General features: G+C 36.8%; 1 protein-coding gene across 3 annotated transcripts in view; it reads left to right on the top strand.

Annotated features, from left to right (window-relative positions):
* Positions 1-391: 391 nt before the first annotated feature.
* FSIP1 (fibrous sheath interacting protein 1) overlaps positions 392-22,325 on the top strand; it is a 90,753-nt gene continuing 68,819 nt past the window's right edge. For 2 of the 3 annotated variants that reach the window (XM_050710941.1, XM_035539889.2), the window contains exons 1-10: positions 392-597; positions 1,497-1,634; positions 2,785-2,968; positions 3,886-3,969; positions 5,214-5,386; positions 6,296-6,380; positions 9,952-10,050; positions 12,194-12,291; positions 12,857-12,964; positions 18,906-19,070. In XM_050710941.1, coding sequence (XP_050566898.1) covers positions 1,509-1,634; positions 2,785-2,968; positions 3,886-3,969; positions 5,214-5,386; positions 6,296-6,380; positions 9,952-10,050; positions 12,194-12,291; positions 12,857-12,964; positions 18,906-19,070 — 1,122 coding nt within the window. In that variant the 5' untranslated portion in view covers positions 392-597; positions 1,497-1,508. The remainder of the gene's footprint in view (positions 598-1,496; positions 1,635-2,784; positions 2,969-3,885; positions 3,970-5,213; positions 5,387-6,295; positions 6,381-9,951; positions 10,051-12,193; positions 12,292-12,856; positions 12,965-18,905; positions 19,071-22,325) is intronic. The other variant, XM_050710940.1, reaches the window with a different exon arrangement.

Here is a 22,325-nt window from a genome sequence, read left to right as displayed (position 1 = left end):
TTTCTTGTAAATTGTTGCTGCCGACGGAAACCTGACTTTAAACACAGACACATGCAAAATGAAGTTGCAGGGGCTGGTAGCGGTCTCTGCTATTTACAGGCTGATCAGAACGCTGCAATTAATCCCCTCATTGAATCGTTAGGGTTGGAAAAGACCTCCGAGACCACCTGGTCCAACACCCCCTGCCACCACCATCCGCCTCAGCACCACGGCCAGCCTTCCCTCAACCCCCCAGGCCGCTGACAGGACCGCGTCCCCGGGCAGCCCGCAGGAAGCAAGGAGCGGCCCCCCCGACCCCTCCCGCCCCGACAGTGGTTCCGCCCGCTCCAAGCCAGCCTCTCGCGAGAGGCCGGCTCAGCTGGTGACTGGGGGGGGGGGGATCGTCATGGCAACGGCGCCGCCGGCCGTGTAACGCGTAGGGCCGGGGCCTGCCCGGGCGGGGGCCTCTGCGCCCATCTGCCCGTCTGTCCGTTAGTCAGTCAGTCAGTCCGTCCGTCCGTCCACCTTTCCGTGGCCGGGCTCGGTGCATGTAAGCTTCGTCTCAACAGGCACTGCTGTCTTTACCTCGGCACTGGGAAAGCTGCCAGTGCTCCTCAGGTGCCTCATTCCCGTCAATTTCCGAACTCCCGTCAGTTCGCAGCGCGTCCAGAGGGGCTGCGAAGCTGGGGAAGGGCCAGGAGCGCAAGTCCTGTGAGGAGCGGCTGAGGGGACTGGGGTTGTTCAGTCTGGACAAGAGGAGGCTCAGGGGAGACCTCATTGCACTCTACAGCTACCTGAAAGGAAGCTGTGAGGAGCTGGGGGTCAGCCTCTTCTCGCAGATAACCAGTGATAGGACTAGAGGGAATGGCCTCAAGTTGCACCAGGGAAGGTTCAGGTTGGAAATGAGGAGACATTTCTTCTCAGGAAGAGCAGTCAGGCATTGGAACAGGTTGCCCAGGGAGGTGGCGGAGTCACCGTCCCTGGGGGTGTTCAGGGAAAGGCTGGAGGTGGTGCTTAGGGACATGGTTTAGTGGGTGATATTGGTGGTAAGGGGATGGTTGGACCAGATGATCTTGGAGGTGTCTTCCAACCTTAATGATGCAATGATTCTATGTCTGTTGTTTAAAAGCAAAATTGAAAGGGGACGGGGAATATGGTCTTTTGGGTTTGGGAGCTCCCCCTGTTTAGAAGCACTGAGCACGAAACAAAATAAGCTGTGGCACTTCCTCATGCCAGGTGTGCAAGTACTTCTCAGGTTCATGCAATCTGAAGATCACTGTCAGTAAGCACACTCAAATCCTTTAATTAGCTTGGTGATGTGGGTATATATTTGTCTATGTGTAAAAACTGTCTGCTTGAGTAGCAAGCTAATCTGTACTAGACAGACCTCTCAATATTGAATTGCCAGAAAGGATTTGAAACTTGTTTAATCTACATCAGAAATGGGCTCGTGTTCTTGCTTTATTAATAAACTGGTAGTTTGGAAGGTGTTTTTATTACTGTTATTTTTTCTTCAGTTTTAGATTACAATGGATATTACAAGGGGGAGCTTGGATAAAATTTCAAGGCCTGCATCTAGCTCAAGAGCTTACGCTAATTGTAGATCTTTAAGTGCATCTATGGAGTTATTAACACCAGAGCCATGTTTGCCAAAGGTAATTGTTTTCACCTTCAGCTGCTTTGAAACTTTGTGCTTTCTTAGCAGAATGCCAAAGAAATAAGATTCTGCTCTTTTAGCATTGCATACAGTTCTGGGGCCCGTCAATGTGCTAAGGAGTTATGTGAAACTTCATGAATTCGGGCTGCTCCTTATGCATGTACGGAATAATGTTTAATTCAGTTTTTCCAAGTTGGAATCTTTTATGTTTGCTGCAGAAAGGTCTGTTCAGCATTACCACCTGGAAAACTTGGTTGTATTCATTTTAATACTTAATCAGATTATTAAATAAATTCTATTTAAAGTGTTTTTTTTTTTTTAAATTAATAGTATTCCAAGAAATATAGGCGAGCTCCAGGAGTTTGACAAATTCTAAAATTCTATTCGAAGGAAGGTGTTTTGTCCATCCTTTGAAAAAAACTAATATCAGGGTTTAACTTAATTTTGGGAATGGGGTTATGTAATACAGTTGTTAGGTTGTAGGAACTGGGACTTGAGAATCTGAGATTTAGGTTCGTCTAGTAGTGCTGTACTGTTCACCTGTCTGTAGAATGGGATCATACCTAAATTCTTCTTAAAGATGTTAAAAAAATATATTTTTTGTAGGTTCACAGTCAGGTATTAAGGCTACTGTGAGGTAACTTTGAATCCAAGTTCTGACATAACCATCATAGGTAATTGCATGAAAATTGCTGTCTCTCGAAACTGATGACTTAGGCATAAGCATTTCAGCCCTTCAAAGGCTCTAGAAAAAACTGTGGTATGAGCAAGAGATGAGGATGCAACCTGGTGCAGAGCACCCCGTGTCAGGAAATGGTCGAGGCTGTTGTACACACAGACTGGTTGGCTGTACTCTGCTGTAGCAGAAATGGCGTACATCTTCAGAAGTCCTTCCTAGTGTGACAATCCCAACTCCGGCAGTCTGTGAAATTATGAGCCTGAGAAAACAGACTCATTAGTGTGTCAGAACACTGAATATCAGATATCAGATCTGAAAACTGTTATTTTATTTAAGAGGTATTTTGCAGTCTTATGTTGAAGCACTATTAGCCTCTGTAATAGTATGTGATTGTTGTGATTATCTGTGATTATCCTCCCAGCCCTACAGATTTATATCTGTGTGATATTAACTAATTTACATTTCATAGGTTGATTCACCTGTCAGTCTGGGTGGTAGTCATCAAAGAAATTTAGAAGACTGCTCTCCAGAAAAAAACAAAGGGGATGGCAGAAGGCAATCTGATACTAAGGAAGTAAGAACAGATCAGCAAACCTCAGTGGAGAGTGTGTCCTTCTTTTTTCAGAAGCGTGTGCTGAATCCCAATGAGTCAGGTGCGGGAATGACTAACACTTTCTTGTGGTGTGGCTAGACCAAACATCGTGTCAGTATAGTGTGGGTAAAATTCTATTGGTGGAGGGCAAAGAGAATGTAAACAAGTAAAACTCCAGAAAAGAAAGAGGAGGAAGATGGTGGTGTCAAAATTCATGCCTTCACTTCTTTTCACTATTTTGAACCCATCTTTGAAATACAGTGGTAAGAAGTGTGATTACACAGCATATGCCTTGTGGCGTCAAAGCTGTGACCTGCACCTTGGTGATGGCCTAGAAAATCAGGAGAAATCTTCTGCACTTGTTTTATGGAACCATGTTAGAAAGCATTTTCAGTAAGGTGCTTTTATCCAGCTTTTCAAAGATCATGACCATTTGTGAGAAACTTTAAATTCTAATAATGGTCCATCAGTCCAAATAAAGGGAAATGATTTTTGTAAGTTTTAGTATTTAACAACTGAACAATGTTGATACTAATAACAGACTTTAAATACAAATGTATGATATCTCATTGTAATGAAATCACTTGTCGAAGTGCTTCACTTGGAATTCTTTTGGCGTTCTATAAATGCTAATAAACTAGCTTTCCAGAGCTTCTGCTTATTTAAAAATAGAGAAGTGAAGGTCAGTACGTGAAGGAGAAAGTTTCAAGGTCTTCTTTAAGCTTAGATAGCTTTCATGACAGAACTGAGGTCAAAAGAAATCCCATGATTTCTAACATGAGCACTGGTGTACTAGTATGTACCATTTTTTAGAGAGTAATCCAATTTTGAAAAATCTGAGAGTAATCCACTCTCAGTACAGGCTCTGTGGTGTTCCCGAAATGACAAAAAATATTTTGTTCTCTTAGTTGTTAACATGTCAAAAAGTTTATTTCACATCTATATTATTGTGAAAGGCTTTTTTCCTGTGTTTTTCAGGATGTGTCTCTAATTCAGATTCTGGAGATGATAGCGCTGAAACACAGACTTCAAAATTCTGTGAACCTTCCCAAGAAAAAATAAGTAATGCAAAAGAGGGTATTACTTTTCAGGTGTATAAAGTGTATGGTGCAATAAATCAATGTTTTTTCCTTTTCTTGTTAATGCTCCTTGAAAATGTATATGCTTTCTGATATTCAAGAGGTGTTGGATGAATTATTTATTTAAATATTATTTCATTAAAGAATATTTATTTAATGATATGTTAGTATTTAGGTTTTATGTAGGTTGGTCAGTCTAATAAGGCAGAATCCAGTGGTGGTTCTGTCTAGTTGTTCATCTCACGCAGTGTTCATTTCTTTGGAACAGAAATTGGCTAGAACTCAACTTCGTATCATTACTCGGTAGTTGAGGCCCAAATCCTTCTGCAGGGTTCAAGACAGTTGAAATAATTGATTATTATTTTTTTTGCCACAAAGTAGACTAATGCATCACAGTAAATGCTTGGGATCAATGGTTGTGTAAATCTTTTGACCTCTAAACATTAGAAAATAAAAAGATATTGCAGGACTCCACAATTTGAAAGTCTGTGGAGGTAGGGACAGCGCCACAAATGTTTCCTCTACTCTTGCCATGGAAGCTAAGTTCCAGTAGAAATGAGGGTGCTATAGCATGCGAGTGCTATACAAAGGGGAAAGGCTAAAAGTGGTAAGAAATTGAAATCTTAATATTTAGGAAAAAGAAGTGACAACACAAAAATCCATGTCAATTAAATAATGGTAGTTTCTATAATGTTTTACCATTTTTATTTTTAAAAGCTACATTTTTCCAGAACCAGTATCAGAATCTGCTTTGGTCGAGATCTGTCGAGAATAAACCTTGTATAACATTTAAAGGTAGAGGTATCGGAGGGTCTCTCTTAACCCCACAGTTGTTCACTTTAATGAAAGACATTTCAATGTGTATTCTAGTAGTCAGCCTCAGGAAAAAAAAAAGTTTTGAGTTGTAAGCTTATTTTGTTGGTCATTATTGCTGATACTGTGGAGATGTTGTCACTCTTCTATTATATATGAAGCAGTTACCCCAAATGGATTGCCCACCCCACTGCCCAATATCCAACTGCTCCAACTAAAAGTTTTGTTCAGCGTTCTTTTACAGACTTTCATGTTTCTCCCTGCTTCAAACAGGTCTAGAAATGAAAATAGTGCACACATGCTTGAGAATAATTGTACTTCTGTCTGTAGTTGTTGTCAAATTACTTGTACTGTTTTTTCTATTTTTTTTAAGTTGATATGTGTCAAGCTAGCAATATAAAATCTAATCTACAGCAAACTCTTCCAAGTTAGAAGATTCTGAAGAGACAGAAGGAGATCCTCAGATTCAAGCAGCCATAAGGAAAATGAAAAAGCTTGATGCAATACTGGCAAAAAAACGTTTTAAGGAAAGCACAATTAAAAAACATGGCAAAGAAATGAGAACAAAGCTCTGGGAAGAACTTCAGGTTAGAATTACACTGCTTATTTTGTAAATAATGTATCCTAGACTACTGTCTTACAGAATGATCTCATTTCACGGGCACATTGTTTTATAAAATAACTAAGGATTGACTGATTGAAGTGAAGAAATGGATTACTGAAAAGTAACTTTGAGTAACTTTTGATATATATTGGCTAGGTAGGCTTTAAAACAGGGACACGAACCTTAGAAATTGGTATGACCAATAGTCAAGTATACAGCTGCCTGGGTATGGTTTACAAGCACAGAGTCTTATGCTTGAGCTCGTTACTTGCAGGTTATGATATGGCATGAACCCAGAGCTAAGAGTGTTTATTCTGCTCTAGTGTGACCATTTTTAGGCCCATCCATTTCAGTACTTTTTCTCATTGAAGCAGTTAGAGATGCCCCCTGAAGAAGGCATGACAATGCTACAGTGTGAATTTCTTTACGTTATTCCTATCACAGCCTTTAGCAGTTGTCATCTCAAGCCGTGAAACGTGAGATTTAGTTTTTCCTCTGAAACTAGATTATTTTATACTTTTCATGAATATAAATTTATGTTGTTAAAAAGATGTGATTGCATTGGTTTGGGTGCATCTCGTAACTTCAGTGGATTTGGATTGAGAGACAAATCCATTACGGAAGCTCTCTGCCTTGTGAAATGTCTTCATGAAAGAGCCAATGCATAACAGAGGCTTTGAAGTTCCGCCATGCCTTTGTCGTAACTCTAGGAGATGTTCAAGTAGCTGTAAAACTAAAACAAAGCAGTAAGGAAATGTTGCCACTGAACAAGGAATTTTTGGATAGGGTCTGAAGTTTGTTAGGTCTGATAAGCAGATAGAGTATTTTGCAGCAACTTCAAAGTAAACTTATGCTAGTAACTGTATATTTATGCTTTATTTATTTTAAATAGTCTGACAATACCACTGGAAGCCATGAAGAGATAGAAAACACAAAACTTTTCTTAACTTTGATCTCATCGTGGCAGGATACAGCTGGTAAGTAGGAAAGAAATAAAGACCCTGATCTAATTCTGTATTTTCTTAATATTCATATTTTTGTTGGATAATATTAAAATAAAGCTTTCAAACTTTTAGAATAAAAAATGTAAAAACATATCAAGGGACTACTTGAAAAATGAAATCATTTTTGCATTCTCACAGAACTCAAAGTTGTGCTCTATGATGATTTCTCTTAGATTTTGTTGTTGTTATTGTTGCTTGTTTTTTTTTTTTTTTTTTTTCCAAAGAACTGGCTACTCAAGAAAGGTAAAAATTTAAGATAAGTAAAACTTGCTTTTTTCAAGTTGATGGCCAACAAAGATGATTTCAGAAAGGATGCCTGACTGAGAACACTGGTAAATTAAAGTGATAATAGCAGATACAGGGAAAACACAGAGCAGAAACCTGCTGAAAGATTTGGATGTCTTTACCATCTTGGAACATCTGGGCAATAAGAAAAGAAATCAGAATCGATTTTGTAAACAAAATGACAAAATTTCTGATGGTGGTTATTGGTGGTCTTAGCGAGAGAGTTTGCAAGGCTGGAGTACTTCATGTAGGAAAGGCAGTCAGTTAAAAAATATTAGGCCTAAAAAGTTGTTAAGAAGCTCTGACAATGTGAGCCTGGCCACACATGTATTTTGGAGACAATTTTCATGTGGGAATACGATTAAGAGTGAGCAGGAAGCAATGTTGATGCCATTGTAAGGATCTGATTATATTACAGTACCAGAGTTAGGGAAAACCTGAGCCTTTTTAGGAACTGTTAACAGAAGAACCAAAAGAGTGGGACCAACTGGTGATACTAACTAATCAGTTATGTGTTGAAAAATAATACAGGAAGGTGCATGCAAAGCCAAGGTATTTGAAATGAGGTCCAAAGAAAAGCAAAAGGAGTGTGGGTCGTTTACATACATTGATACTGATTACATTATATTACATTCACTTCTAAGAGATGTTAAGATTCTGATCATGATAGAGAATTTGAACGAAAAGGATCATCAAATAATACAGTGTGATTCTAAGGAAAGATAGGATATGAACTATGAACTTTTAAAAATCTACTTTTCCTTTTTTTTTTTTTTTTTTTCCTGAGAATTCTGGGAAAGGAAGTTTAGAATAGATAGCAGTTTTAAAAAATGAAACTGTTAGACATGTTCTCAAACTACTTTAAGAAAGGAAACACCAGAAAGTCAGATAAGATAACTTTTGAGTTTCATAGTGATATGAAGACAAAAATATTCAAAGCGGAAATAAAAACACTGATAAGAATCTATGTTTGCATTTTAGTCTCTTCTCTTAAAATAAAAGCAGGCAGACTAAATAAAATGCCTTCCTTCTTAAGTAGAATTTAAAACAGCAAGAAAATTCTATAGCTGTATTAGAAGTAGACAAGTGACTAAGGAAGGACTGAGTTCTTTAAGTCAAAGGTAAACAAATAGTTAATGATATAGAGAAATGTGGAATAAGGTGCATAACAAAAAAGTCTGATCAAAATTACAGTGCATATCTATGTAAAAGTACAGATAGAATAGAGAAAGAAAAAAGTTAAAGACTATTTAGATATGTTTTCATGTTTTCTCTATTGAGTCAGAAGGGCATGATTCTGTTGAAGTTCTATAGCAAATAATTGAAGTGTATTCTGAATTATTGGTAGTTTTCTTCAAGAATGTGCAGAGGATACACACGCTCCTAGGGACCTGGAAAAATAAAACTATTGCCTATTTTAAAATTATTTCTTTCTTTCTGTGCCTGTACTCTAACTGGAGGAGAAACTGGAAAAGAAGTATCCTGTAGGCATCTTGCTCATGATGTCTCCACTAGGGAGTGGTGCGAACAAAAACTGACTGGATTTGTCAAGAAACAGTGTCAAAACTGCTTGAGAGTGGTTTTCAAAAATTTGTTGTTTGAGTATTCTCTCTTGGTGCTGGAGATCTCAAAGACATGTCAATCATACACATTTTTCATCCTGTCCTTCATCTGTACATCTTGGCTGAAACGGTTTCTTGGTTGAAGGAAAAGAATTGAAAGGAAACAGGATTGTGGTACAACCTACCTTTTTCCTTGCTGGGGAGAGAACAAGGATTAGAGGATTGAATGGATATTTCTAAGCAAAAATTTCAACTTGCGTGTAGTAATGTGTGGTCAAAACACATCAATAAAACTACTGCAAGGTAATGTTTCTGTGCTAAGTTTGGCTTACTAATGGAAAAACAGGATTTAAGTTAAGGTTGATATTTAAAAAATCTCCACTAGATGTCAGCATATAGCAAACAACCACACCAACCACCCACCCAACCAAAAAAAACAGGCAGGCAAGGAGATATATATGTATAAATATATTATATTTATAGTATATATAAATATATGTATAATTCTTTGATTCCTCTTTTATTTTAAAGATAACACCTTGATGCAGAGATCATGTGTGTCATGGTGTACTGTATTTACAACGCTCTACTTACTTTAGATTTACATTCGTCCTCTAATCTGATCTTTGCCTTGAATTTTCTGTTACATGCTTGTGCTTTTCGGTTTTTATTTACTTATTTTTTTAAATGTCTGCCAATGACTTCCAGACCTGATAGTTGCCCTGATTGATACTGAAATGGATGCAATTAATATATTTTGCTTTTAGAGTTTTAATTTGTTAAAGAACTATTTTAAATAAATTATATAAAGGAGCCATTTAATTATAGCTTTTAATATGGCTGTGAGATCAAACACAAGTTTTGGGTACAAAATCATTAATGACAAATGCGTCCCAGCTGCTCAGGCACTAAACCCCTCTGACTCACTCATAGCAGACATGTAAATTAGGAATTACTTAAATAGCCTTAAATTCATCTCCTGTGCTCTGTGTAACAAAATCATACTGTCAGTCCATTAAACTTAATTAATACAGGATACTGGTTATTTTTTAATTGAAAAGCGTATTTGTCATATGTGGTATATATGGTTCTTTTCAATGTGAGTCCTTTTCTGTATGTGCTAAGTTTATAGATTGTAGGTTAATACCCTTATGTTTTCTGCTGATATATGTTTGTACCATGACTTTTTTTTTTATTTTCTTGAGTAATTGAAACAACTCATGCATGCTGGGTGTCTTTGAACACTCTCTTTTCCTAGACTATACCCTTGACCTAAGCCTCTTGGAAGTCAAATAACTCATGTAGAGGGAGAGACACCAGCTGTGAAAATCTGGGTACTTTATTCCCATTTAAAACTCAAGGTGACTAAGCACATGGTGTCTGTGGAGGCTTTTGAACGTAATGACCTATTTTCTACTACGTAATTACTTGTCATGTATGTGTGGTATGTAGATTCACTAGTTGCTAAAAACACAAGCATATAAAATAACATATTTCTTCTGTTACATGTTGTTACTCATGAGACATGCTTTACACTTTTATTTCCTTTTTATTTCTTGAAGAATGTAGTGATTTTATAATTTATCCAAGTAAATTTTTGAAACTTTCTTGTGTAAAATTTTATAGCATGATATGCATGAAACTAGGTTTTCTTTAAATACATTTTAATTAAATTTTACTAAAGACTTTCTTTGCAGATCCCTTCCATGTTAAAGAAGATGAAATATGTACTTCGGTATTTCACACACAAATTAATCCAGAAGATTATGACTGCCATAAAATCCAACATAATAAAGGTAAGCTTTATTATCTGGTAAAACATCGCGTACAATGACTGGGTAATGAAGACTAGGCTTTTGTAGTTAAGCCAAACCATCAGAAAAATTAAGGCTTTTTAGTGAAATGGCAATGATTCTTTTTTTTTTTTCCCCACAAATGATAAAATAGAAGAGTTTTATTTGGGACTTAAACTAAGCATTTTACTCAAGATGCTTAGAAAACTTTTGCTCCCAAGTTATAATGTTTTTTGTTGTAAAATGATAAGGTGTGTAACATTCATTGTATAATATGCCACTTTTTTCTTGGAAATTTTTGAAAAACTTGTGTTTGCTGTTAATCTAAGGTACGGTAATCATTCCTACATTAGCTTACATTCAAGAAATCATCTAACAATGAAGAGTGGTGTTGTATACAGTTTCAACTGTTCTGTAATTTTTTTGTTTTCAGGAGAAATTTTATGGATGTTGTGGCAAACCTAAATCTTCAGACAACTAATTTTATATTTTGTTATGCCGATTATTGTAGAGGCTGCAATGCTGTCATGTATTAAGTACTTTCTGGCAAAAATCAAACATCTATACTGATTATTTTAGATATTACTTGTTTTCGTGCACTACTTAGAGGTATCAAATGCCGGTGGTAGTGTGGAGTGTCCAATACTTCAAAATAAATAGAACTGCAGAACTGCGCTTTTGTGCCTCTGTTCTTTCCCTATTTGAAATTCAAATATGTGTGGTTGAGTAACTTCTCACATGTGTTGTGACATAAGAAGAATGGCTTCAGCTGCCATTGCTGTCATCTGCAATTCTTTATTTTCTTGTCATCTCCCATTCTTTGTAAACAGAAGGGCCTTACTGGTGAATGGCTGAGATGACAAAGACTTTGTAAACAGGTGTTCCTCAAGGCTGGACCACTGATGGCAGCAGCATCTCTTCACTTTACAGAATGTGACTGCATGTTTTAACTGTTCTTATTCTTGTATGATCCAATTCCTTGACAGATTTAAGATCTCACCTGGCAAAGTTAAAGGTAGTTTGGGTTGCCTTCAGTAAACGATTGTGTTCTTGATCATGTCCCACACCTAAGTCCATTAGGATGTACTTGCCATTTGAAAGTCAGTCTGATCACTGAGAATATTGTATAACTTCTTGTCCATAGAGTGTAAAAGGTTACGCTGAATTAATTTTATGTCTTTGGGGGTTTGCCTTCAGTCTGAAAAAAATTATTTCCATGTAAACTGTAAAAGAGTGAGCTGCTAGAACCTGTGTTATGGCTTATCTTCTATAATCCAGCATGCTAAATTGAAGTTATTTTTGTAGATGGAATACCACACTCCATTTCTTAATTTTCTACTTTTCGGAGAAGTACGGTGCATACTTCTCAAGTAGTTTGTGGCACTAAGGTATTGTATTTGCTTAGTCATATTATTTAATATGATAAATATTTGGTGTTATTTGGTGGTCGTGAAAGAATTGTTTTCTTAAAACTAGTACAAGTCTCTGAATTACTGAATTTGTGCCCATAATTATATGATGGATAGAAAAAGAAACTTACGTGAAATGTTGTCAGAACATCATTTAATTATGATGTAGATTTAATTGTTACAAAGAACGTATGTGGCTGTTTGTTCGAGTACAAGTTGATGTTGAGTTTTATTTTTAAACAGAATTTGTTTTATAAGCTGTGTTGTAATAATATCACATATATCATCTGTTCTTCAGCTGTTTTCTTTAAAAAAAAAAAAAAAAAAAAAAGTACTTGGTATGACTCCAAATCATTTTGTGGTTTCCCAAAAATTACTGTCTGGTTTTGTACTGATGATAAAACTGAAACAATGATAGGGTTCGAAGGAATGCTATGGCTTTTAAAGCAGCCATGTTTAACATTTTTGAGGTCAGAAATCCAAAGGCATTTTAGCCTTCCCAATGTTGTATGATCTCAGATAATAAAAGCTTAAAAATGGACTAGTTTTTGATGATAGTTATCTCTTTTAAATATAGCTATATAAGTTATATAGATAATGAAAACAGCATATCAAAAGGTTGTCTATCCACTTTACAAGTTGGTTAAAAATTTTAATGGACTTACTGTAATTACAGCTCTGACTGAATCAGAAAAGGAATGATCATAACTTAGCAACTTTTTCTCCTCAAATTTCAGATTATCCAAGTGAAATAGAAACAAATGAATTTCATCAAGCAGAAAAAGCACAGAATAAAAGTAAAAACAATCAGGATTTCATTAAAAAGAATGTTGAGGTAAGCATTAAACCAACAATCATTAATATGTTATTAAATGTTAACTGAAAAATAGTATATAAGCATTTCTGGAGACATGGATTTCTTTATCAGGGACATGAAAAGCTAATTAGGAGTAAATGAAAAAAAATCTTACTATTAAAAATTGATGTTTATGGCAGAGTACTGTATAAAATAGTTCTCATCTTGGATGATCATGTTTCTAGGGTAGGCATAATACTGCTTTTGCATACTTGCTGAAGAGTACTGGAAGTTGAATTGTTCTGTTTGTGCCTGAGCATGTAATAGAAGACATGTCAGAAAATGGAAGCCTTGACTTTCATGCTTTCTTTTCTATGTCTCTAATGATTTCTTTTCATCCAATGCCGCCCCCTCCATCCATATCTTTGTCAATGACTAGTATAAGATTATCAATTTATTACCTGTCAGAGTGATAATTTGTATTATGAGAATAAACAAATTTTGGATGTTAATTTCACAGAGTTCAAAAAATTTATTTTGATACTGTTTGAGCTAATGGAGTTCTAAAGGCTTTATTTTTCTTTTCGTTTGCAAAATATTTCAGCTAGCAAAGGATTCAGGAAAACAGATAGCTATGCTTGAAGGAGAAAGGAAAAGGTTAAGCGAACTATTGAAAGATACAGAAGATGGAAGTGAATTGCAAGATCTAGAGGTATGTGAACTTTAATTTGTACTGTCCTTGTGTATTTAGCTTACTGTAAATCTGAATTTGATTATTGTTGTAGTCTTATCATGAAGTAACCATCTGAGATAGGAGAGAAACCGAACAAGTCCAATTGGTTTTGTCTGCAAAAATGAATTTTCCTTGGCTTCTTTGTTCACTTTACTAACAAGTGGAAGTGCACAGGCCTCAAATAAGCAGCAGAAGTTTCAGAAAAAGTTAGACATGGATGGAAGAAGCCTTAGAAGCACACTGAGACTACTTCTTATGCAGAAAATGTGAAGTTGCTGCATAAAGATGCTGAAAGGCCAGCATCTACTTCAAACAAAAAACAACAACAACAAACAGCACCACAAAACTCAGAGTTGTATCAGAACATGAATTTTAGGATGCAGCAATTGTGGAAATATATACTGATGAAGCTTGTGTGTGCATCTGGAAAAATAACTGTGTGGCTTCCAACTCAGTCTGTCTGAAAAGTACACAAAGAAGCCAAAAGCCTACTTAAATATTGGACATGTGTGTTTTAACGTAATGCTGTTAACGAGCAAGCAGTGCACGTCTACATACTGCAGTGGATAGAAAGAGCTGAAGTAAATAGAAATACTTTTCCTTATGGAGAGTAAAATAAATTGTGATTATGCCAGCCACCACTGCTTGAAGGAGACCGTGTGCCACAAAATGATTCCCAGTAATGTGAGCATGTCAAATAATCTTTTGATCTCCTAGATACTAGTAGACAGCCTTTATTCATTACTCCTTTGAGGGAAAAATCACTGTGATAGAGTTGTTGGGGAACATTTCTTATGTTACAAAAGTAATCATAAAGCTGCTAGGCTATGGGAATGTAAAATTTGATTTGAAAAATGAATCATAATATAAGCCTAGGGTATTTTTCAAATATATATGGTATTAAACTTTCTAAAGTATTTTCGTAGTATGATCATCCTTAAACTATGTAAATTTGATATAATACTTTATATATAATATATAATATAATAATATAAATGCATTTTAATAAATAAGAAGAAATGCTGGGAAAATCCTTGCTTTGTTTAAAAAAAAAAGTGACCTTTTAAATTTTTTTACGTTAAAATGTACATCAAGTCTATAGTAATGTTATGAATTTTGTCACAGTATGTCAGTATACACTGAATCTCTGTTCCTATGAAGAAAGATGTGAACTTTGTGTAGAATGAACAAAATATAACCTAGGTCCAGTTTCTGTTTAACTTAGACAACAGAAATTATCTGGGCTAAATTTTCAGTAGGATAACTAACAACTTGCATGTGACACAAACAAGCAGATGCATTGTATTCTTTTGTCTTTCCATGTTTTACTCTTATTTTCCGATAAGATTAAAAGTCATCCAAGAGGTGCTGTTCTTAATTACTCTTTTCCAAAATGTGGCTAAAATCCATTTTTATAAATTACAGTTTCAGGATATGGGGTAAAGAAGTGAGCTCAGACTTTTCTTCATCTGAGTCCAAACGGGTTATGGATACAGAGCACTAACCTTACCAGGGTTTGTGGCGTTAAACAAATCTGCAATTTACTCAACTTCAGTGTGACTTCTGGGTTGACGCTCATGTGGTCACTGGTCCAAAACACATTTCTCTTTCATCCAGGGAAACTAGTAAATATTCAGTATTTCAGCATTTTTGGAGCTTTGTGGAGCAAATGTGAGTTGAGGAGTCCAGGAGACAGGAAGATCGAATGAAATGGGTGATAGGAATGCCCAGTATTTTAACAGTAACTCTTCTTTCACAGATTATAAGCTAGAGCAGAAACACAGAGAACTTAACCTTTGCTGATTATTGGTATACAAAGGTGTAAAACTATCAGCCACATTCAGTGTTTCTATTAATGAGAAGAAAAACTTTGACTTCTATAAAATTGCAGCAGTCTTCCTGTTGCTCTGACCTTTGTTCCATCACTTTACATAGAAAATTCACATACTTTTTTTTCTGGATGTGAACACCATGCTTGCAGAACTGACATATTTATCTGTGTAAGATGCTCATCAGTTAATGATCAGTGATATTTGACTTAGCTGACATAGTTTAGCATTAAAAAATGCAGTGTAAATGCATCTTCGGTTTAGTGTTATCTATAGGTTCAGGAAAGTTGATTTTCATTTTAATTTGTTGTGTATTAGAAGAACAAAGTTAAAGCTCAGTGGATCATTATTTAATTATTCTTTTGTTGGTGCATTCAGGAGGAGATTCAAGGTCTTTATTAGATATGCTTGCAACAGGTTTGGCATTGTAATCCCATGTAAAGGTCAAAATCTTCAATGGAAACAGTGCTCCTGCCAGTCTTTGAATAGGAAGAAACTGTTGGGAAAGGGTGGATTTTGATTTATCTTGGTTTTGGTTGGTTGTTTTTCTCCTCTTGTTGGAAAGGTTGCTTGGTGTTTGATTAACAATACCATCCCTTCAGTTCTTTTAAAGAGATGGTCTTTCGTTTGATAAATGGCAGCATTTAGAAATCACAAACTTTACAGGTATTTTTTCCAAATAGCTGATACAGGTTCCGACTAGCAACATGTGCCTTTTCTGTGCACTAGTTCTTAAGGCACCACAGCAGTGGAAAAGTGCAACATTTATCCAAAGTTTGTATTTAGCATGTGGCACTATTCTGTGGGCACGTATTTATAGAGCATGTACTATTCATATCAAATATTAAATAGGGCACTACAGAAGAAGTGTGTTGCTGTATGTTCTTGATACAATTCCTGTTTTTGTCAGTTGTAGTTTGAGTGTATTGGGTTTACGTGGCAAGGTTTGCTAGCAGCGGGCTGCAGGGGTGGCCTCTATGAGAAGCGTCCAGCAGCTGCCCTGTGTTAGATAAGGGCCAGCTCCAGCCAGCTCCAAAGGGCCCTTCTGCTGCCCAGAGCCAAGCCATAAGCGATGCCATTTGCACCTCTGTGAGAGCAGATTTAAGAAAGGGGGGAAAAAAAACAAACAGCTGCTGCACAGCAGCAGCTGGGAGAGTGAGGAGTGAGAACCAGCCCTGCAGACCCCCAGGTCAGTGCAGAAGGAGGGCAGGAGGTGCTCCAGGCATGGAGCAGAAGTTTCCCCTTTTGTCCCCCTTTTCCTTTGAGGAAGGGGAGGGAGCAGTTGTGGTAGAGCTCGGCTGCCCAGCTGGGTAAAACCACCACAGTGGGTTAGTCTAGTCACTACTAGACCATCCCTTTAAAGAAAATAGCTCCTAAACCAACTGCTAAAATAGAATAAAAGAAAGGATAATACTTAGCTACTTGAAACCTGCCTAGCTTAGAGGAAGATTCTTTCTCTACAGCTTTTGAATTATATTATGGGTGACTCATTTCCCAAGGCTGCTTTATAACAAAGATCAAAGGAAATTATCAGCTAATGAGTAATCTAGACTGCTCCAAGCTGGCACGGGTAACTGTCCAACTGGTGGCCACTTTCATGTTACTTTGTTCTGACTCTTAAAACGTTGGTACAACTACATTGGCTAAAATATTTTAGCTTTTGGAGGTTGTCCATCAAGGCAAAGCTGGGTATGCTGTATTAATTCTTCTGTATAGTGTAATGTGGATTAGATAACTTCATTTGACTTGTATTACTAAATATGTCACGTAGCTGAATAGAATAGTTCAGATGGATGTGGCCTTCAAAGATAATCTAGTCCAATGAAGTAGTACTTCTTACTTTAAAAAGAAAAGACTATTTAAAATATTTCAGGCTTATATAATTGTCAAAACTGCAGGGGTGTAAGTTGTTTCAGATGTTATATAGTAATAAGCACTGACTGCTGTTATAAAAATATTGTTCTGAGTTAACACATAGGAAACATTGACAGGACAGAAGCATGTTTTCCAAGACAAATGTCAAATCAGTGGCTGTCTTGAAAATGCAAAGGAGAACATGTAAGTCTGTTTAACCCTGGATTAAAGTGGCTGCTGGGTAGTTGGAAAACTTCTCCTAGAGATGTTTCTGGGTGACTCTTCTGCTATCGGGTTATGTTTGGTCAGGCTTACTAGATCCGTCGTCATACTTCTATGAGAAAGCAATAGAGAAACTGCTTTTGTTTCACAAAACCAAAATAGAAGTAATTTACGATAGGAGTTTGGGGTGTGTGTTTTTGTCTCTTTGCAACCAGCATGCTTTAGGGTAATGAGGATGGCCAAGCTTTCTCAGGCTTCCTCTCTTCCACTGGCACAGGTTGCTCAGAGAGGCTGTGGAGTCTCCTCCTTGAAGGTCTCCAAAAGCCACCTGGGCACCCTGCTCTGTGTGGCCCTGCCTGAGCAGGGCTTGGACCAGGTGGGCTCCAGGGGACCCTGCCAGCCTCAGCCACTCGGTGATTCTTTTTGATCCCTTGTCAGATGGAAAATTGATGTGGTTTTAGACATAGCTGCTGATTATGTTTCCTTCTTTGTCTTGCACAGCAGTCTGTTGCTTCCAGTTCCTTCAGAGGACAATAGACAGCAGTGTATTATGTTCTACTTTATTTGGACTTTTAAATGAATTTTAGGTTGTGCTGCTGTGCAAGTATGATTGAGTGTGTACCAGAATGGATGTCTATCTGTGTTTGCTGCCAGACTTTCGTTATGAGGTGAAAATTGTTTGGGGGAGTTTGGCAAGATGTACCATTATTTAGTGTAGTTGAGAACTTCTTGTTTTTATATCTGTTGACTTGCATTTGTCTTTTTTTTTTTTTAATAAATATATTTTGTCTCAAGTTTGCTATGCAGCCTATTCCATTCTCTGTTCAGTCCCTTGGACTTCAGGTGTAATATGGTGTTTCCAACATAAGAGGTACTGTTTGTGTGGGCAAACAAGGAGTGCAGAGATGCATGGCATAACTGAAGTGTCTTAGGTTGATGCTTGTCGACAGTTCTAGTGTGGTTTCTAGTGTGGTTTCTGAGGGCTATGCTTTTCTGCTTTAATATTAGCACAGAAAACATGAGATTATAGCATGTTCTTTGTTTGCTGGTTTAGGACTGGTGGATCTACTTCTGTCAGACAATTTCCTCTTAATTTCTGTCCTCTGTGCTATCTTGCAAAGGAGCACACCATCTCTAAAATTGATATTCATGTCAGTGGCATCAGAAAGTGATGCTTGTTGTACAGCACTGGATCTATGAACAAGTTAGACTTTGGCAAGCAATTATTGCTTCAAAAGGGATCTGGGACTGCTGTGTTGAGCAAATACAGTATCTGCAACAAGGGGGGGAGTTTGCATCCATGGGAGAAAGCTATGATGGGCCTGGCATAGCATGGCATGGCATGAAACTGTTTCAAAGGTTTAACTGACTTGGCTGCGGGTGAGATGCATCATTAAGGTAAAGGGGGTTAGCTGTCCAAAGTACTTCTGTTGTGTGTAAAGAGAACTTGATCACAGGAGTTGTATAACCTTCAAAGAATGGGTGGGGGGAACTTGGGTAGCTCTCTGATTGCTCTTTGGCCAGTTGGCATGGAGGTGAGGCAGCTGGCTTTAAGCAACTTTATTTCAAGGCTTCTGAGTGGCCAGCCAGTGAGGACACAGGTTTTGGACTTGTGTGGAAGTAAGTAAAATAACTGCAGAAATGTGTTAGGTTAAAACAACACCCTTTTTGGTATTGCATTTTATGTAGATAAATGAATGCATGTAGATGTGTAGGTGCTTTCTGAAAAATAAAATGAAGTATATGTATATATTTTAAGTCCACTTAAGTTGTTGCTTAATTTTATTTTAAAAATGAAAAATGCATGCCTCTTGTTGTTTGTTGCATATCTGCTTTTGGATGTGCTTGATACATGAATACTGGCAGAGTTCAGCTATACACTGAACTAGATGAGAACTTGCATTTTGTTCTTAAGTACAGTTTGTTTGAAAAATAAATACACTTGATGTATAACTGCCTTTAAAGTCTGCTTCCTTTGAGAAAGAGGATTAAATATTTTCCTTATCTTTCAATAGGATGATGAATCTGTCTGGCTAGCACCAGGAGAAGGGTACACACCTGAACCGATGGAATTTCACCACCTAAATGAGATAGACATTAAGCTTCAAATACTACTATCTGATGGGGATTTTTCTGCAATTTCGAGCTCTTACTCCAAATCTCCAAGCCAGATTTATCAGGTATATTAGAGAACAGACCTTTCAACAAGAAATTTCATATGTAGAAATTGATAATCAGATGTTCTGAACAGCCCAAGGGCCTCAGCGGTGCAGTCAGTGTCGTAATATATTATCCATAATAATTTATCTTTGGGAATTAGAATTTGTTTTCTTCTTATCTCAGGATTCCAAAAGTGCCTCTTCGTGTATGGTCTGACAGATAATGCTGTTATCGATAAGCAATGTTAAAGATTGCAGAAAGTGAATTGAAATTGTGTATGTCATGCTTTTTAAGGGTCTTTGTTTTTCTCCCTTGCCTGCCAGCACTAATAGGAACCTTTGGGGTCTCAGCCTTGGTTGTTTGAATTTTGTAGATAGAAGACTGTTTTTTCCCACATCCTAGGAATGTTGACCATGGTGTAATGTGAGAAATAACTACGTAAAATACCATTAGTTCCTATTTTTGCACTTATTTGCACACAAATTGCTTACTTCTGTAAAATTTACAGTTCATAGCCAGAATGGAGGCTCTGTAAGACTGTATATTGACAAAACTGTTTTAAGTTAACAATGGATTGAGGGAACATCTCATCGAGGAGTTAAAATAACTGTTTTTTCTTCTTTTTTTCTTTTCTTTTTTTCTTTATTTAGGCAACATTACATCATTTATAACAGCATTTTAATGCTAGTTTTCTATTGGCTTCTTTCTGGACATCAAATTTTGTTTAACCTGTAGTAGTAGTTTGTTACTCCTCAGTTCCAGAGGAGTTGCATTTCGAAGCTGATCATGTACCAAGTGGGGTTTAATGTGTGAGACAGCAACTCCCTCTAGTGGTTAATCACACAAATTCAGTTGTTACCCAGGTTGTTACTGCAGGTTCGCGGACCTAAGCTTGAAATGATTGTTAGATCTTGTGTTCACTATTACAAGACATCAACATCAGCTTGAAGTTAATGATACTGTCTGTGATAATGAGTACTCTGTTTGGGGACGCTTTGTCCAAGTGATTGTTGTTGCTTCCTTTGCAGGTAAAAGCTTGAAGGATTTGAATAGAAAATTGCATTTATGTATATACTAATTGAAAAGAGTAATACATTATCTTGTTGAATAGTATCAGACTTAACAGCCAAAAAGAGATCCTGTGTTGGGAAATACAGGATTCAATTTGTCAATTTTTCTTCAGATAAACTACAATATGGGAGTCATTTTAGTGAAAGTTATCAAAGAACAGAATTATTTGTAGGTGACATCATAAATTTAGAGAAAGAGTTAAACATAATAAGTATAAGTTGAAGTGGGTAGGAGGTTTTAACTATTTAAAATTGGATTTAGAAAGATATTAATTGTATAAATCCAAAACTAATTTAAAGAAAAAAAAGTTAAACCCTCCCACTCTTCAGCTGTCTAATTCTAGAATGGTCTTGATTTCTGGATGCTTTTCCAGCTGACACCAAAATTCCCTAAGGCACATGCATTGCTGATTCTCTGCTTCTCAATGGCTGTGGCTCTCTGTGGATGACATAATTTCATTGTGATCCAAACATTAGGGAAGTCATTGTTGAATTCTTCATGAAGCCTGATTTTGTAGGTGCATTGTGATTTATCTGGCACTGTGACATGACTGGGCTTGCTTATATTTACATAGAATTTTAGCTGCTAACATTTTTGTTGGTAAGTGGAGGAGAAAATAGCTCTGTCAACTTTCAGAAACCTGGCTGCTTACTGTGGAAGCTTTGTACTGGATGTAGCCTGTAGCTCTGTGTTCTTGGTTGTAGTTATTTGTACCTTGATACAATCACTTCAATTCATATGTAGAACAGTTACAGCAGGTCACGTTCTGAATTTGCTTATTTGAATTCATTCTCAACACCTTTTGTTTTCAAATTCCTTTACCAGTTGCTTTTTCCAAAAAACAGGAGCTAATGTGCAGCTGTAGCTGAAAAATTAGTGACTATTTTGAGTCTAGAGACCTTCCTGTCAAAGGCCATATATTTTTTTTACATGTTCTAAGCTCATTGCTGCTCATGTTTTTTTTTAGAATAGCCTTATTTATCATGATTGATATCCTCTGATATTGTTATAAACTCAAAGTTTTCATGATTATTTTTAAACAACTTTTTATTCTTAAAGCATCAGTTCTGATGTCAGAAAATAGGTGGGTCATTCAGTACAAAGAATTCTGATATTTCTCTGTGTCTTTTGGATCAAAGGCAAATTGATCCATGATGCATCATACAATCTGTCGGACTGAGCTAAAGAATTGAGCTAAATATAAAAGTAATATTTAGGGAATTACACTGGTTTCATACAGTATAAGGGGGCTTCCCATATGAGACTAGGCTTCTGTTTGTACTGGGTTAAGTTCTCAGGACATCTGAAAAAGGAAGATTTTTAAAGTCCTGCAAAAATGAAACAGAAAAATAACTTGCCACAAACTTCACGGAAGACCTAACCAGGTGAAATTGCTATCATATTCTGAAAAAAGTATAGATTAAGAAAAAAAAAGTGTTCTCCAGATCCAGATTGCTGCAGTCCTGATCTTTCTTTTGTGCCAGTTGTAAATCTTACTTTTTTCCATGTCCATGATCATGTTAACTCTTCCCTTGAACGTGGCATTTTTGTCTGGTCTTGAAGCGATTCACTGCTAATCTCAGTGCGATCTAGACGGTTAAATTGTCTGGTTTGTATATATTATTTTAAAGATGTAGTGCGTTTCTGTTTAGTTTCTATACTGTTTCTCTTTCCTCTAGCAGGACCTATATCAGGGTGACTTTGTCTGCTTTGGTCTCTTTCTGTACTCATCATACTTCATCAGTAGTTGTAGCTAGGACACCTCCTCCATTTAATTTCATCACAACTCTTTCACATTGTGCTTAGGTTTGAAATGTTGTCTTTGAGCTATCAAAGCGCACATAATTTTGCTCAATGAAATCTCCTCCTATTCTTCAGCTCCCTCTTTAGGCTATGACTGTTGCAACATTACCTTTTGGATTTACTCTTTAGATTTAATGTATTTGCAGTTGTTCTATGACATACTTAATGTGCTTCTGGCTGCTTGAAAAATTTAAGTAGTTTGATTGGAGGGGAAAAAATGAACGTTCAAGTTTTCTTGTCTCATACTCTGGGATTTATTTTTGTTGTTGCTGGGGGGGGGTTAGTTGTTGTAGTGAACATACAGGGAGAAGAATTTAGCTTACAGTTTTTGTACTTGTTTTGGAGAAGCTCTGCCTGCTAAATACAGGGCAGCCCCATAGTGAATGATTTATTTTGCAGGG

The sequence above is a fragment of the Cygnus atratus genome, chromosome 5 (genome assembly GCF_013377495.2).
Source record: "Cygnus atratus isolate AKBS03 ecotype Queensland, Australia chromosome 5, CAtr_DNAZoo_HiC_assembly, whole genome shotgun sequence".
NCBI lineage: Eukaryota > Metazoa > Chordata > Aves > Anseriformes > Anatidae > Cygnus > Cygnus atratus.
Note: the sequence above shows the minus strand (reverse complement) of the source record. Positions and strands in the feature narration are given on the sequence as shown.